The following is a 17,870-nucleotide window of genomic DNA, read 5'->3' on the forward strand; positions in this document are numbered from 1 at the left end:
GGAAAGAAGACGCCGAGTCATATTTCACAAGACGAGGCGTTAAATACCTTCCAACAAACACCTTACATAACTGTTCAGGGACACCTGGCAGTTTAATTAGGCCCAGTCCCATTGCAGTTGCGTAAGATGAACAAACTACCACAATGATTATCCATAGTGAACCAATTAAAGGTTAAGGTTTTGGCTGACTGTCAAGAAACAAGGCTTGTTTTGCTTCAATGGTGTGGGCGCGCTAGTTGTTAATGGGCAACTATTTCTAACTGCACCATTAACACAGTAATTTACCATTTTTCTTTGAAAGGTGGTTCATGGAGTTATAGCTCCTTTGTTCGACACACAACCTTTTCAATTCCGAGAACACCGAAAGGCCTGTATGCTCTGTTTTTGACAGGGCACCCTTATCCCTGTGATAAACTTCTACTGGGACATTTAAAGGGCACCAAGGCAATGACCAAGGGCACCTATATTGCCTCTGTGAAGTATCAGGCCTGCTGGTGATATTAAGAACCCCATCCCCCCAAAAAATATATATATATAAATAAACAAAATTAGGGACTGGTTTCTCTATGCATTCTGAAATCTATGCCAGAATTATCCAAATATGGAATAAGTAATACCAAGGGTCAAATCCAATTGCACGCTATAAGCACATAACAAAATGTACACCAAATGTTGGTTTTATTTCCAAAGAAAATTAAACATAATATTGTTTTATTTCCGTAGTTTTGTATGAGCTGCATCAAGCTCATTTGATATTAACAAGGATGCTTATTGTGATACTGTACAATGTGAATGCATAAAACACACAGTTTTGTCCCAGAGCTTATCTAGTATAAAGCCCTTTATCAATAATTATAACATATAGTAAGCGTCAATACAGATTTATGTAAGAATCCACCGTCCTCACATTTATAGGCTCCTCTTCTACACGCTCCAAAAAATAATAGTAAGCAGGACTTTCAAACTCTGAAGTCCCATTTGTTGTTTTTTCCAGGACAACATTTTGTATAGAGTTCCCTTAAGCAGAATATTTACCTGCTAAGCAAAACTAAGCAGGCTACTATTCGCAGATTGTTCATGTGACATGGTATTTAAGCTGGTTACCTTATTCTGTTGAGAAACTTTTCTGTGCTTAGCCAATTCGTGTGCTTAAGCACCGCTATGAAACTGGTTTCAGATCTTGTGAGACGCAATGAACATGACTGTACCTTCTTGCGTTTGTCGCTCAAATTGGACAGGAATAGGAAGGGGGGTGGTGTATGTTGGCTAATAATCCTTTTACTCAATGATTTACATGTTAGAAATATAATAAGTGTTTTATTAAATGTGTGTATCGATATGACACTTTAACCAAAATGCCTCTCTAACAAATCTTAGCTCATCTGGATTAGCAATGATATTGAACAATCAGTGCACTGATAAAACTAGATTAGCAATTACACTGACCAATCAAAGCACTGATAGAACTGGACCAGCAATGACACTGACCAATCAGGGCACTGATAGAACTGGATTAGCAATGACATTGACCAATCAGAGCACTGATAGAACTGGATTAGCAGTGAACTGACCAATCAGAGCACTGATATAGAACCTGATGAGCAATGAATTGACCAATCAGTGCTCAGAAAGAACCGGATAAGCAGCGAAACTGACCAATCAGTGCACTGATAGATCTGGGTTTTTAGCAAGGACTTCTCAAATGAAACTGCAAAAGCCAAGACCAGGTCACAGTGGACACAAACTGTTGGCAATTAAAACAAATTATCATAAATAAATACATTGATTATTAAGTGTTGGCAGCTGAATTTGCATAATGGAGAGTGCATTATCATATATTGCTCACCCTCAGATATAATAATTAATACAAAAAACAAAACCCGGACTTATTGAGACATCCCCAACCCCTACGATTATGCTCGGAACCAACCATATCCATACACTCCACATCCAAGATGATTTGGTTCTGCAGTACTGGCTTCATCACAATTGTGGGTGGTTTTTATGTAAATTACAAAATGTTGCTGTCGTGTGAAGTCCTAATCATTGCAAAAATTAAGCTGTTATAATAAGTAAATAAAGCTGGGACAAAAACAATCAATTGTAACATTTATGTTGTGAGGCAGACATGTCTACACCACAGGGTTCGAATGGGTGTTAACTTAAATAACAAAAAATAAAAACCCCAACATGATTAAAAAGTCAACGTTAAGCTCATCGTAGATGAACTTGTGATTAAAAAAAACAAATCTATCACCCCCACCCCCTGTCTCTGGTCATAAGAAAATGAAATGACTTAATTTCACAGAGCTTTTTAAACAGAACATGTTGCTCATCAAATCTCTTTGCCATGGACACCAGTCACAAACAACCTACATTACACGATGCTTTAGCTGCTCATCTGATTCTGATTAGCACACATTGTTGAAATGGTAAGCAACTTTTCTTGGATATTTAGCTCTGTGATGTTTAGGTCAAGTTGGATTTATTAACACTGCAAATCCTTTATACTGCTTCTTGAATCAATGGATGAAATGACCGCTATAGAATGAGCCTCAATTCAATGTTTTTTGTTTATTTAAATAAAATATAATAAGATGACTGGTGTTGTTTCCACTCTGGGGTTGAAGGACTGATAATATACACTGCACTTCTTGTTTATCTCATGCTACGTATGTGTAGACTTTCCTGAAAACGGTAAATGGAAAATAAGATGGTTAACGTTATTAGATGGAAATATGCATCTGGGATAAAGAATATTCATTTTGGTTTTATCCTAAACACTGCTGTTTGTAAGCACTGTATACTCAGTACTTTCCCGAGTTCTGTGACAAAAATCCCAGGCATATATATTCTTAAGTTATTTTTTAAAGATGAATCATGATATTAAGAATGGTACAAAATTATGCATTAGATATTTAAATAAAATAAGTCATTTTTTCTCTAGACTGTTTTCTGGTAAAAAAACCCACAATTTTCTAGACTGTTGCCTGGTAAAAAGAAAAGCAGTTTTGTTTAAAGCAATTTTCTAGACTGCTTGCATATTCTATAAAGCAATTTTCTAGACTAATGTCTTGTACAAAGCATAATTGAAGGGGTTGTATTGGTAAATGGTCAGGGTACAGATTTGGGTTGTAGGAAAGGTTATGATTTAAGGGAAGGTATTTTAGTATGGCAGGGGGGCCTCACCTGTCTTCTGTTGTCCTGGCTAAATACTCCCTCTCAATAAGGCTTTCTATTCTCTTCTTGATGACCACTGGACTTGGTAGAAACCTAGATTTGAGCTGTTCGGTAACCTGAAAACAAAAACAGAAACAACTTAACATTTTTTTTTTTTTTTTTTTATGCAAGAGTACAAATTCAAGTTGATTGTGAATTTGCTTTGTTGGTAATAATAGCCCTATGACAAGCATGATGCACTTATCTTTAGAAATGTACAATAACAATTTCTGGTTAATGCCATTTTTATTGGCAACTTGGTTTTGTCTTTGATCTGGTCAGTCTCTAGAGATATCAAAGCAAACCATATTGCTGAAAACAAAAACAGAAACAACTTAAAGTATGGACAATTATTGAAAAATACGAATGCACAAGAGACTTGTTAGCCGAAATGGTCTAGACCAATTAAAAACTCACTTCTTAATGAGAAGTCCCCAGATCCACTAAGCGAAAGTAATAATCCCCGCTGTATTTCTACCTTCCCACAGGTAGTACTTAAAAAGCAAAACAGTTTTTTTCAGAACTCAGAATTCTCCCGAATTACGCAAATACACTCCCCGGTGGTAGATTCATTTATAGAAAAAACACAATCTACTCAGCAAGTAGATACACATGGTGTTATTGTAAACCAAATACTAAAACCTACCTCTGCTACTAGTACATTATGTTGTCTCTTCTTCCTGGACTTCATGATGCGAACGATTGCTGCTTCTATCGTAAATCACTCAGTTAAGAATTAAATCAAGCACAATGTTCTGCACAACTTGGAAAGGTAACAAAGTCTAAAGCTTTGAAGTTGTTACTGATCAATCTGGCAAAGAACTTGTCTTTGTACTTGTCTTTGTACCACAAAATTCAAATCCTTTCTCACAACTTATTTTATGTCACAGGTTTTCAAAGACTAATTTTGTTGTGTCTGTTTTTTTTCTTTTCTTTTTTCTTTTTCTTTTTTACTGTTCCTTGAAACCTAGCAGGGTGGATATGTGCACATTACAAGTCTTTATTGCTATTATTATTATGAGTCAATCTTTGGGTAAAGGGAACATAATAAACTCCAAGTATTTGAAGTAAAGGATATTCATGCTTCCTGTCTTCATCGACCCTCGTCCTGGTTTCTTTCCTCTCTGGTTCAGACTCGCCTTTAGCCGCCACTAAAGAATGAAAAATACAATCACAAATAATGCCAGTTATTTTCAAACTATGTTTCTTACATCTACACAATTTCATTAATTATCTCATAAGAAACTATTTTTCTGCTTGAAGAGAGTGGTTGTACTGTGTTCTGATCAATACAGCTGAAATAAAACCACTCTTTATACAACTTCACAATCATAGCAACACAAAGTACATCTTATTTATTTTAGCAACAGACTTCTTGCACAAGTCAGCAGTGCAGTGGGGGCCATCAAGTTGATATTGATATAAATAGCCAGTCATCGTAGGAAAAATATCAACCCTGTTCTGTCTTTACTTTAGTGTTGATGTTGAAATCCAAAGTAATAATCCATAAATTCTTATCTGTTGGTCTAGTTTCTGACTCACCTGTTTGGATCTTGACCCTGAATAGCTTGGAGGTGAACTGATCGTTGACTGTAAAAATGTGACTATTTTCTGTAAAACAATAAAGTAAAACCATACAGAGTCATTAGATTCAAATGTGTAAATGTCCCCCTGTTCTTTGGTTCAACCAAGTGAAACAAAGCAAACATTTTCCCAACATTGTAAGTCTGAATATTATAGCAAATCAGTAAGTAGAAAGTGCCAATATTAAGTAGTCATACATACCGATTTCTTTGCACTTGGGATCCTTGACTAATATTCTCTGTGTGGGTTTCCCTAAGGCTAGTGACTGTAATGCTCGTATCAGGTCCTTCGCTGGGATATCCGTCTCTTGGCCAATCTCCTGTTAAGTGGGAGGAAACAAACAAGATTAGATCAAGTTTTGTCTTCAAGGTCAGCAGACTACTTCTGCATAAATCCAAGTGTCTGATAAGACCTTGTGAAGAATGCTCAGGAGCTGATTTCATTGAGCTGCTAAGCAAAAATAAGCAGGATACCATTCACAGACTACATGTGCAATGGTATTCTAGCTGGTAACCTTATTTTATTGTGCTTAGCTCCATTTTGTGCTTAAGAAGCTCAATAAAATTGGCTTGTGGTCTTAGCTGATCATCAATAATGAAGAGTTACTTGTGCTATGATCTTTCTAGAAGTAGGACCTTCTATTTTCCATGATGGTAATTACAAACTCATGATGTTTGTGATAACACTGTGACATTGCTGGACTTTGACTGTGTACTTAAGACGACTTCTATTGGTTTATCAATAAGAATGGCAAGGTTTAATAAAATGATTCATACCTCATACGTGACTTGTTCTCTTGAATTGAATAGCATCAGGATACACATCTGATATGTAGAAACTTGGATGATGTGTCTTTTCAGTTCACTCTTACCAACCTCCTAGTTGTAGATAGGAGAAAAGAACATAAGGGTCACAACAGAGTTTAATTTGTCCTGCTTAAGAGAAGTCTAATGCCCTACAAAATGATTTGTCTACCCTTAATATATAGTACAGCTGGTTTAGGTGAGGTTTCACAATGTGAAAATCTCTTTTGAGTAGTATTAATTCTGACAAGAACTGCTGGTTGACAACTCAATGTTACGCTCAGTATTCTCTGATCATCTTCAGGAGAATGCTGGACTAAGTGCTACCTTGGCTCGGTGATGGGAGAAGGAGGGAACAGGAACTGAGTTTAATACAGTTCAGGTTGTGGTTCAACAGACTTACAATCTTCCTATGATAAGGCCGGTTCATACTTCCTGTTGACGTCACAAATTCGCAACGAAATTCGCACCGAGTTCAGTTGCACTCAACTCACTTGCGAATATCGCTGCGAAAGGAGGGTTGTGATGTCAAATTCACGCAAAATTCGCTTCGCATTCGCATTTGCAGGAAGTATGAACCGGGCTTTATTCTGCAGAATTTTCTGTCTTTTCTCAATCTCTGCTTCTTGTCTGTACAATGTTCAGTACTGTACAGCAGTGAGTATTATTCGTAGCAGTGAGTATTATTCTATAACACTTACCTTTTTTGAGCCGTAAAATACTGCGTGTAGATCTGCTGAGCCGAGCTGTGGTGTAAGTGAGATCTGTCTCCCTGTGTGTTTTGTCAAATAAAACCTCTTGAAGGCTTCAAAGGCTCCTCTTGCCTGGTGTGGTATGGTGCACTGTGGTGTGGCGGACTGAGTGGGCCAGAACCCAGTAGTTAGGACCCGAACACTGAGATCTACTCCATACATGTTGATCTGTCAAATAGATAGAGACTAATAACACTACAGTCGAATACTTTCTCTTTCTTACTTTCTAGTGTCGCATTCATGGTTGGAGATAGTCGCACTGCCAGACACACCGGGGCAAACCCCTTGTCTTTGCGATAAGTGTGTACTGGGGTCTTTTGCATGCCCTGATAGTTTTTTAAAGCAACACACATGACCTACAGCTTTACGTCTTATCCGAAGGACAAAGCTATGGTTAAATATCTTGTTTAAGGACACAAGTGTCAGGACCGTGACTTAAACCCACACACTGCATATCAGATACAGCAGAGCTTGTGTACGGTGCTCTTAACCGCTCCGCCATGACACTGCCACAGCACACATCTAAACCAGAGCCCAAACCTAAACTTTGGTTTCAATGCTGTACACATAAAATCTGACACTTACTTGAGCTGTTTGTACATGATTCTTGAACTCATCCATGAAGGTGTTGGACACAGTCATGTCTTTAAACATTCCTTCTAGTTTGGATGTGAACTGGCAGCCGCATTCCGTCTGGAAAAAAATACAATAGAAATAGGAAAGTATTACGCTTGAATGACTCTAATTATGTTGTTAATACCAAGCGGGAGGGACCAACAATGAAAGCAGAAACTTCTCTTCCAAGTTTTACCAGTTAAAATACACCCCTTGCATATGACACCATACTCTCAAAAACCGCCCTAACTGAGGCCTGAGGAGGCAAGTCATCGGACAATAGCTCTTCTTTGTGGGTAAAAACGTCCTCGTGACCCCAGCATCCCTGTAGCGTTTGGCATTATGCAAGGGGGGTCTATTCATTGCATAAGTTGTTTCAGCACATTAGTTGCCTTAAGCTACCCAGTGACATTGGACCCTGATGCTTCACTTTTATCTCCTTATTTACTTTAAGCTTTGAGATCATGTTTTTCTCTGAGTCATCAGAAACACTCTTATTAAGAAGTAGTCTCTTTGCAAGATGTTGCTTGTAGTAACGCTCAAAGACATCCTTCTCTTGTAAGAACCTAAACAACACCATGCTCTTGTCCAAGATTGCTTCCACTTCTTGTTCCGTTAGCTGAGAAGGAAACAAAAATGGTAATTAAATTATGATTGTAATGATGATTATGATCATGTCGTATGCTATGTCGGTCTCTTAATAAAGTGTGTCGGCCAGTTGATGGCTGTGTCCAAAGCTTGATGAAAGACTGTAAAGCCCCACTTAAGGCCAAAGTGTGGGCAGTCAGTTGTTGTGTGATGCATTGTCTATGGTTCACCAGATTCACAAAGCAAGAATGCAGCAAGGCCCTGCATCAGTGCAGCACTGATTTAGGAGGCCCCTGATAAACAATGTCCTACTAATGCTTAGTGTATCCTTAAATTACCTTGATATTAAATGCAAACCCCTTATAATCTTTGTATCTTCTCCATTTTTGGAGGTTTTGAGGAAATAAATAAATAAATAAATCAATAATGCCTGGCCCGATGAAACAATTGTTCTAGGTGAGGTTTGCGGTAGCACCAAGTGTAAATCTCTCTTAAAAATTGTTGGTTTTTGACAACCCAACGTTTGGGTCAGTATGCTCTGATCGTTTTCAGGACAATGAGTTGTTAACCAGCAGTTCTTTTCAGAACCATCACTATCACAAACCTTTACTAATTATACTTTCATCATACAAAGTTTCACCTCCTACAATTTGTTTAGTCAAAACATGAAGAAGAATATTGGAGAGAATTTGTGGAGAGAACATATGACTTCCTTACCCCTTTGACGCCTTTCTTTAGCTTGTCATCGATGAATAAGGACAAGTACTCAGGGGACTTGGCGTTGAGGTTGAGGAAGTATTCAAAATCTCCTGAGATGGTTTGTTTAAACTTGCGATCATTGTTGAATGATTCTCGCAAGAACATGTCGAATCTATCCTTCAGCTCTAGCAGGTCCTGAACAAACAAAAAAACAAATATCCGTTAATGTTTGGTTCCCAAAATAATCTACATGGCCAGAACAGAAAAGGCTTGTTCGATAGTTATTTTTTTGACAAAATGCCCTCTCAACCACATTGCTTGTGTAAATTCAGAAGACCAGCAACTCTCTGAATCTAAATTATGTAGTTGGCAAAGTATCCTAATGGAGACATCACACCAACTTTTTGTACAGAAGACAATGGTTAAATATCAGCTTTAGATGTCAGGGGAAAACCCCTATAGGGAAAACCCACAAAATCAGGCAGGGAAGGGAAACCCCACCCAGTCAGGCAGGGAAGGGAAACCCCACCCAGTCAGGCAGGGATGGGAAAACCCACCCAGTCAGGCAGGGAAGGGAAAACCCACCCAGTCAGGCAGGGAAGGGAAAACCCACCCAGTCAGGCAGGGAAGGGAAAACCCACCCAGTCAGGCAGGGAAGGGAAAACCCACCCAGTCAGGCAGGGAAGGGAAAACCCACCCAGTCAGGCAGGGAAGGGAAAACCCACCCAGTCAGGCAGGGAAGGGAAAACCCACCCAGTCAGGCAGGGAAGGGAAAACCCACCCAGTCAGGCAGGGAAGGGAAAACCCACCCAGTCAGGCAGGGAAGGGAAAACCCACACAATCAGGCAGGGACTGAAGCCCCCAATCCACATGCAAGGCTCTGGTCTGAGCTCCAACCAGGGTCCATAGAGGTGAAAGGCAGTGACAGAAACCACTAGGCCAACCTGACTGCCATCAACCATGTTACTCGTCTAAATTCACAAAAGCAACAACTTAACTAAACACACTGTATTGTGTTCAAGTACTCTAGTACCTGAGCTGAGACTTCAACCTTTAGTAGACTTAACCCTCCCTCACCACAACTTACCTAGACATACTGTATGGGGTTCTTTCCACAGTCTTCCTCTAGTACCCGAGGTTCTACCCCGGTCTTTCTCTAATACCCAAGGTTCTACCCCGGTCTTTCTCTAGTACCCTAGGCTCTACCCCGGTCTTTCTCTAGTACCCAAGGTTCTACCCCTAGCCTTCCTGTAGTACCCAACAACTTACCTGGACATACCGTATGGGGTTCTTTCCACAGTCTTCCTCTAGTACCCAAGGTTCTACCCCCAGACTTCCCTCTAGTACCCAACAACTTACCTGGACATACTGTATGGAGTTCTTTCCACAGTCTTCCTCTAGTACCCAAGGTTCTACCCCCAGACTTCCCTCTAGTACCCAACAACTTACCTGGACATACCGTATGGAGTTCTTTCCACAGTCTTCCTCTAGTACCCGAGGTTCTACCCCGGTCTTCCTCTAGTACCCAAGGTTCTACCCCCAGACTTCCCTCTAGTACCCAACAACTTACCTGGACATACTGTATGGGGTTCTTTCCACAGTCTTCCTCTAGTACCCGAGGTTCTACCCCGGTCTTCCTCTAGTACCCAAGGTTCTACCCCCAGACTTCCCTCTAGTACCCAACAACTTACCTGGACATACCGTATGGGGTTCTTTCCACAGTCTTCCTCTAGTACCCGAGGTTCTACCCCGGTCTTCCTCTAGTACCCAAGGTTCTACCCCCAGACTTCCCTCTAGTACCCAACAACTTACCTGGACATACTGTATGGGGTTCTTTCCACAGTCTTCCTCTTGTACCAATGCCTTGCCTTGCTCCCTTAGATACCCGCTCACACACTTGCACATCGTCTCCAGACCCTTAGGGACTCGAATGAAAAGCTTGTACATACACGCCAAGTCTGTAAGAAATGTGTCAAGATGTGAAAAATACATGAAGTTTCATCACTCTGAATTCTCCAAAAATGTAATTAAGCAGTAAATCCAGTAATGTTTTGAAGATTGCTCTGCCCAAGTAACTCATTAAGTAAACAAGCAAGTTGAAGCTTTGTCTTCAAAACACCACAGGGCTGATGATTGATGCATTAACTTACCGTCTTTCTTGTTGTTTTTCAGCATGTGGACTACACCTGAGTTTTCCATCTGCAAAGGGAGAGATTAAACATGTTCATTAACACTGGCCTCTTTCCTTCGAAAAGTACTCTAAGTTTTGATTTAAGAAAAGAACAAGGGTTCAATTCCAGTACCAGCATTGCAAATTTAAAATTGTTTAATTCAAAAATAGTTAAATACTTACATCAACAATGTTTTTCATGTGTTTGCTTATCAACTCATCCTCTAGAACCTACACATAAACAAGAAAAATCAAGTTAAGGTACTTTGAATAAGTAAAAGAATAACTCAAAACCTGAGGTCAAACTTTATAGTGTTGCCTAGAGCTAGCAAATATGTATATACATATGCAGGCCTCAAATTGACCCACTGCACCCACAGCAGTTGCCGTGGTGCCCTTTGCAAAGTTCAAGTACAAATTCACATCTTCCTTATAGAGTGCCACTTACCAGAGGAAAATCGCAGTGCCCCCTTCAAGAGCAAAGTTCAAGGCCTGGGCCAATACTTATGAGTGACTAATAATCCCTAAGAGTCAATTTGTCAATAAAGGGTTTGGTTGTGGGGGTGGAGGCAATACCTTAACAATAGGTTCCTCTGTTGATTTATCTAGGTAGTGTGCTGCCCTCTCTGCCTCTTCATTAATACGAGCCTCAACCTTGCGGATGTAAACTGAAGCACTGTTTTCAGCAAGGAACTTCTGGCTTTCCGCCTATGTACAAGAAGTAAAGATAAAGTTCTGTCAGACTGTCAAACTGTTTAGGTTATCAGGAGTCGATTTCACAAAGAGATAGGACTAGTCCTAACTTAGTACTAGTCCTAGGAGATATAAAAAACTTCCAGCTAGTCCTAAGTTAGGTTGAGTAACTCATCCTAACTCGAGATAAGACGAGTCTTAACTCTTTGTGAAATCCACCCCTGGGCCTTTACAAGAATGTTCCTGTACCCAAAACATGCCAAACCTTGATGTGATGAAAAGGAGCCACTTGTCAAGTCTATTAACACAAACCCAGGGGTCTTTCTAAAACCTCAGCTTGGGCTCTGGCTCTAGGCTCCGTCTGGTGATGTTTGAAACACCGTGTGCAAAACACTAATTCTCAAAAAATGTATCTGCCTGAAGGCCGAGCTGCGTTTCCAATACATTAGCAGCGCGTGGAGCCCAAGCTAGAGATGAGGCCCAAGCCAAGGTTTGAGAAAGACCCCAAGATTCTTTCTCTGTCCATTGAAACCAAACGGCTTGATGTAGAATGGCTTACCTGATAAAACTCAGCTGACTGTTCTAAGAAGGGTTGCTCAAAGTCTTCTTCATAAACTGATCTGGAGTCAATTCCAAGAACCATCAATGTATGGCAAGCATTCTTTACTGCTGATCTGTTATGTCAAGGTAAACACATGCTTTCAATCAAGGGATTCTCAGTGTACTACAATTACCATCTTTTTTCTTAGCAAGTTTTTTTTAAAGCTAAGAAAACTTGTGTGTGTAAACAACTACACATGTATGACATTGACTAAGAGAGGTTTTTGGTAACACCATAAGAAAATCTCTTTTGAGTAGTGTTAGTTCTGAAAAGAACCGGTGGTAAACGAATCAAGGTTTCAATCAGTATGCTCTGATCGTCTTCAGGAGAAGCATACCGAGAAGAATGAAAAAACTGATCGAAACGTTGAGTCGTTAACCACCGGTTCTTTTCAGAACAAACACAAGTAAAAAGAGATTTACACAAGGTGCTACTGCAAGCCTCTCTTAGTTCTACTTCCACGATGCAAAGTTTCATATCTCACATTGTTTGTAGTGAATATGGACAGTGGAAGTGGCATCAATAAATTTTGTTTCTTACCTGTCGACAACTTCTCCTCTACGTTCCTTCATGACCAGCTGAAGTAGAGTCTGTCGTAGATGGTCACGAATGTTACCATAGCGGACCACCTGATCACGGAATATTTTCAGCCCCAGGTTGTATACATTGTCCACTTTGTTCTGCTGTACGTATACACGGTCCTGTCAAACAATGGCAATGAGCTATAATTAAACTGTCCAGATTCTCTCCATAGGGACAAAAATCTGAAGTGATTCCGGAGAAAATAATATAATAACAATGCTACAAGCGTTTTTTTTTTTAACAATTCAAATATTTTGTTTCATAAATCATTGGCCATCTGGGGGCCTTTTATTGCCCGATTATTGTTAGCAATCTTATTTTTATCCCATCTTTTGGTCCATTTGTAATTACAAAACAAAATCCCTGCAGGTGACATATTGAAAATGTTTCATTTAAAGGCCAGTGTATCCGATTTAGAACAAGTTTGTTTGTGTTTCAATTACAAACACTGTAGCAATGCAGTGTAATGCTATGCTTACCAGCCCCGTGATTATTCTTACATGTTAAAGTATAACAAAAACAATAACATACATTTGTCATTTATCAATGGCCAAAAAATAATAGAAACTAAACCGTGTATTTCTTTTAGTTGAGAATATAACATTTCAAGATTGTAGTTTCAATAAAAAAATTGGCTGCTTCAAAGCCTATAGAGCCAGAACACAAAGCACAAAGGAAGTGCCATGGCTGCTACAGGTAGATATCCATAGCATTAATTATTGGAATTATCACCATTGTATCGACATATACACCAGCAGTAAATAACATTAAATAAATAATAATTTGTTTTACAAATGTCATCCATCATTATGTTCATCTTCCTAGCACAGTGTCTACCTTTCAATTAACAATACACAGTACATACATGTATAAACATTCATTATAAAAGTATCTAGTATTCAAGGCCCATGGCAATTTAAACAAGGATTGTAGATTGCATTATACAAAGAATCAAAGATACTGAATGTAAATTTGACTGGTAGGTAGATGTGACTGTTGTAATATAATATACACATGTAACTTTGTATAAGCCAGCTCTGATCACCAGAGGGAAATATCTACCAAGGCCAAACGGACAGACTGGATATAACATCAAGACAAACCCTAACCATTTGCCTTTATGGTTGTAGGAATTCCTGGGATGCTTGAAAAGTAACGTAATCATGTCTTGGTTCAGGAGGGAGGTGATTGAGTTATAATGAATCAGGGGGTCACATGAGGGTGAAGTGATGGAAGGTGAGAGGGGAATGGGGTTGGGGTGAGTGGGGGCAAGTGGGGATGAGTGGGGGTGACAGGGGGTGAGTGTGAGTAGGGGAGGGAGGCAACTTCAATGAAAAGAAAGGGGCTCAGGAAAGAGACAGGAAATGTTTCCTTCGTCCAACATGTCAAAGAGTGATGTAAAAATGTAAAACAATGACAAATAAAGATGACATAACATTGCAACTTAAATTACAGATAATAATAATTAGTAGACAGAAGTTTTAACGGCTGTTATAAATACATTCTCAATTAATTGATATGTCCTTCTAATTGCCCCAATACAGAACTCAAGGTAGCTGCCAGCATGTATTGAAAAGGGTCTAAGCCGGGTTCTCCTCAAGCGGTTTTGATTTTCAAAATATCAAATGCGCCTGTTAAAAAATATAGCGACCCAGACAAAATCAAATGGATTGGTTTTTGCCTGAGAAAAATTTAACCCTGTGGAGAACCCTGACTAAGGAATTTATCCAAACTTCTTTTAAGTTAAAACTCTTTAAAAACTTGCAAACTATTAAATACAACAGTGGTATCTGATAATACGAAAATATAGGATAGTAGAGAGGGTTTTACTTACCATGTACATCAAGATATCTCTGATCATCACCATGGCAGTCTGATGGTCATTCCATGCTGCGTTTAGTGTCTGTAAGAAGTTGTTATTCAGTGACGTCAGAACGTCAGCTCGAACCTGTTGAAGAAAAGAGTGAGAATCCTCATTATGCTTTGAATGGAATCATCAGTACAAAATTGTTTATCATCAGAGGTTGGGTCAATTTACACTTATTTAATTGCCTGACTGGTCACTAAAGATTTGTGTGAAAGCTGTCAGTTTTCAGATTATTAAAAAATACCTAATGTTTTAATTTCATGAGAACAACACTTGCACTTTACATAAGAATAGCTTAAATTTGCATCGGGATGAAGAATATTATTTGGTTTTACCCATACACTGATGTGTGATAAGCACTGAATACTGTGTTTTCCTACCACCTGCGAGCAGATATCCACAGGAATCTACTCTAGAATAGGGGTGGGAGGAGGAAGGGGGTTCAAACCCCACCAGGGTAGTATACAGATTATGGTGGTAGTTGAAAATCAAATAGAATCTTACCTTTTCCACTAGATGTTCAGTGACGACATCTCTAAGCCCTGTGTATAATCGTTCACCATGTTTATGTAGCACCATGGTGTAGGCATTCCTATATAGCTCCTCAAAGCTAAGACCACTATTATTCTTACGTTGGATCTCCTGTATAGCGTTCTTCAGCAAAGCCCAGATGTTGTCAACATACTTGTCATCCATGTTAGTCTGAATGAAGACAAAATAAACTAGGATGAGAAATATTCTCTGCCGGCTACCTACAACTAACTGCGTCCTGTTATATGTGATGACTGCTGTGGTTTTTATGAAGTTTAACTCCGTTCTGAGGTTAGGCTCATCAAACCCCTTACAGAGCCCAAAATGTTTGTCAGCTTTCATCAATATGACAAACTGTATTGATCTCTCTTGATATTATCAAGTATTAAGACAAAGTTACCAAAACTAAGACGCTACTGAAAATTTCTTGATGTAATTGATTTCCTAGAAAAAGCAGGAATAAAAACACATCTGCTTAGAATAAAGTCGCTACATTCTTTCTGCCACACAAACGAGAAGAGACTTCATGCTACAAGTGGATGTGCTCTAATTAGACAGTTCCACTTCTATCCTAAGAACGGGGAAACATCAAATTATCCACTGGTAATTAATAGTTAAGGTTAAAAGTTGATGCTACTGGATGTTGTGCATGAGTGACAAGGGCCGGCCAAAGAAAAAATTCATCAATCCTCGTGATGACCAGACCAGCAGACCTGGACCACTCGGCTTGGACTTAAGTGGGGCAACTAAGTTAGAAACTCCTTAAACAAATTGGTAAGTGGATTCTTGGCCAATTTTAATATGATGTACACTAATACGCTTTTGGCATACATTTTGTTTAAAAGCTACAGACTTATACCATTAACTGCTAACATAGCCCACATCTTTCAGTTTCAGAGACTCAAAACTTGACAGGTCCCAAATCTTTCTAAATCCTCCTGTTTTTTTCTCTCCTAAATATGTCGAATGACCCAAATCCTTCTGGATCCTCCTGTTACAAACTATGAATTAGGATTTTTGCATACTGAACACAGGACATACAACAAAATGGTATGAGAATTATATAGCTTTAATGCTGGCAAACGCGTCATGTGTTTATCACATGTATTTGTATTACAATGAAAATATTCTCAGCATGTTGTTTATACGGGTTTGTATTGAGTAAAATGACATTTTTACAGTCCTAAAATAATAGAAACTAAGTCACGCCCAATGTGTCTGACATCACTCAAATGATAAAAAAGTCAGAGTTTAATTTTAATGTGCATTTGACACAGAGGATCCCTACCAGGAAATGATGTGGTACATGAATGTACATACATTATTTATGGATCCAAAGGCCCCGCCTCTGCCCCTAACAAATCATCATATTCAATCTTTTGTACAAAGCAACACAGAGGGTCATAATGTATGTCACACTGTGTTCTTGATTGACAATGACATCCTGGATCTGTCAGTGTAGGTCATTCTCTTTGTATGTAAACAGTGGGAAATCATCCACACAAATTATACATTAAAATATTAATTACATTTAAAAACATTATAAACAATTTTTAATAAACAAACAATCATTCTCATAACTAGGATCTATCTATCTTCAAGTTAAACATTTCTTGGGATTTTTTTCAGAACTAAAATTGTGATTATAAGTTGTTCATACATGTTCAAAATATGTTGTTAATAATTGTTCAATTAAACTCAAGCACAACTAGTGAATTTCTTGGGCTTTGATAGTAAAATTTACAAATCAATCATAAAAAGTCCAACTCCCTCAATATCCTCTTTGCAAAGTGCAGGAACTAAAAGGAAGATCCAGAAGTAAAAGGACCATGATGGGTTTCTGATTTGAGAGGATTTGGAAGGAATTGGGCAATCAGATTATTTTGTACACAAGAGAAAATGTAGGGATTTGGACTATATGCAGCTTGCCTAAAATAGGTTTCCAAAGCAAGGATAGGGGTGGCTGGGTGAGGGGAATGTATGAAGCCTGTCATATTTAGAAGAATGTCGGCCCTTAACTCTCTTCTTCTGACCTGAGGGATATGGGGAATTTGGGCTAAGCAAATGGTCTAGTCTCTTGTGTTAGATAGGGTTAGGGGAACAAAATTAAAGTTGACTACTACATATGTAAACATTGACCAGCATAATAATTCACAACACCTTACAAAAAGAGTTACAATTGGTACCAACCAGGCTAATATTTTATGAAGGTTACATCAGATCATGTTGACCTGTGTTGCCCTTCACCTTGTGTTCACCTTGCCCTTGATTATCGATGCCCCATTAAAAATTACAATTCGGGGAAACCAATTTTCACACAAAAGTAACCTGATCACTGCAATAAATTCCTGACCTGTCTGTACCTACCTGTCGAAATTTGTTGGTTCCCAATTTGGACCAACCAAATATTTGTATAAAATGTATATTGTATTTTTGTATCCAAATTGAGTCTGCATTTTCCATACTTTATTAAAAAGTCTGCACAGCTTGGACTGCATTTTAATTTTGTAAAGCCTTATTAATTTTTTGATTTAGAAGTTCATGATTGAAATTTAGTAGTAAATCAACTTTATTTTAATTTTTTATTTTGTAAACAAATAAAAATAAGTAAGAATTATTGAAATAAAAACGAATAAAATAGATTTTTCATTTTCAACAAATGATTTTTCTTACCGGGAAAGCCCGAATCCGCATCTTTGTGTCTTTCTTCGAACCCTTCGTTAAACTCATTTTGATTTGAAGTCGTCTTCACGTTGATTTAAAAACATCAAAACTTTGTATATTCGCAGTTCGGTGAACACCCAAAATTGTCGGTGACACACCATTCACCGATGTCAGTCGACGTTCCGTTTGTGCATGCAGCAGGCAGACTGTACACCGAGTGCTCAGCCGTAGCTCTCGAGCAAAACGGCTTCAAAATGCCTCTTAAACCAAACTATGTTTCTACTCTCTTCTGGATATCCTCGGTTGATTCTAATTTAAAAAAAATATGAGACTATTTTAAACAACTGGTGTTAAATAGTCACCAAAAAACGCAAATTCCTATCGCTATTTTTAGACGAGAAACGCATCGGTGGAAGTTTATAGACAGTAGAGATTTGTTTACCGCTTGACCTCCGTCCTATTTTACCCATTCGCCTCAGTTAACAAGATAAGTTTTCACGTA

The 17,870-nt window shown here is 38.6% G+C and overlaps 1 protein-coding gene across 1 annotated transcript; it reads right to left on the minus strand.

Moving 5' to 3' along the window:
* Positions 1–633: 633 nt before the first annotated feature.
* LOC139945015 (cullin-3-like) lies at positions 634–17,806 on the minus strand. Its single transcript, XM_071942245.1, has 20 exons — positions 17,378–17,806; positions 14,678–14,875; positions 14,141–14,254; positions 12,265–12,425; positions 11,683–11,797; positions 11,007–11,138; positions 10,614–10,661; positions 10,411–10,459; positions 10,073–10,218; positions 8,279–8,455; positions 7,422–7,592; positions 6,944–7,051; positions 6,308–6,526; positions 5,580–5,681; positions 5,005–5,122; positions 4,762–4,830; positions 4,298–4,370; positions 3,866–3,935; positions 3,190–3,296; positions 634–2,688 (listed from the first exon to the last, which is right to left on the minus strand). The coding sequence occupies exons 1-20, from the start codon at positions 17,432–17,434 to the stop codon at positions 2,664–2,666; spliced, it is 2,259 nt and encodes a 752-aa protein (XP_071798346.1). The 5' UTR covers positions 17,435–17,806; the 3' UTR covers positions 634–2,663.
* Between the last annotated feature and the right edge of the window lie 64 nt (positions 17,807–17,870).

The sequence above is a fragment of the Asterias amurensis genome, chromosome 12, assembly GCF_032118995.1.
Source record: "Asterias amurensis chromosome 12, ASM3211899v1".
NCBI lineage: Eukaryota > Metazoa > Echinodermata > Asteroidea > Forcipulatida > Asteriidae > Asterias > Asterias amurensis.

Coding starts and splice junctions, on each gene's coding strand:
- LOC139945015 (XM_071942245.1), bottom strand. CDS start 17,434: ATGAGTTTAACGAAGGGTTCGAAGAAAGACACAAAGATGCGGATTCGG. Junction 6,527..6,943: donor ATCATGTACAAACAGCTCAA/GTAAGTGTCAGA, acceptor TCTATTTGACAG/ATCAACATGTATGGAGTAGA. Junction 4,371..4,761: donor CAGGGTCAAGATCCAAACAG/GTGAGTCAGAAA, acceptor TTCATTCTTTAG/TGGCGGCTAAAGGCGAGTCT.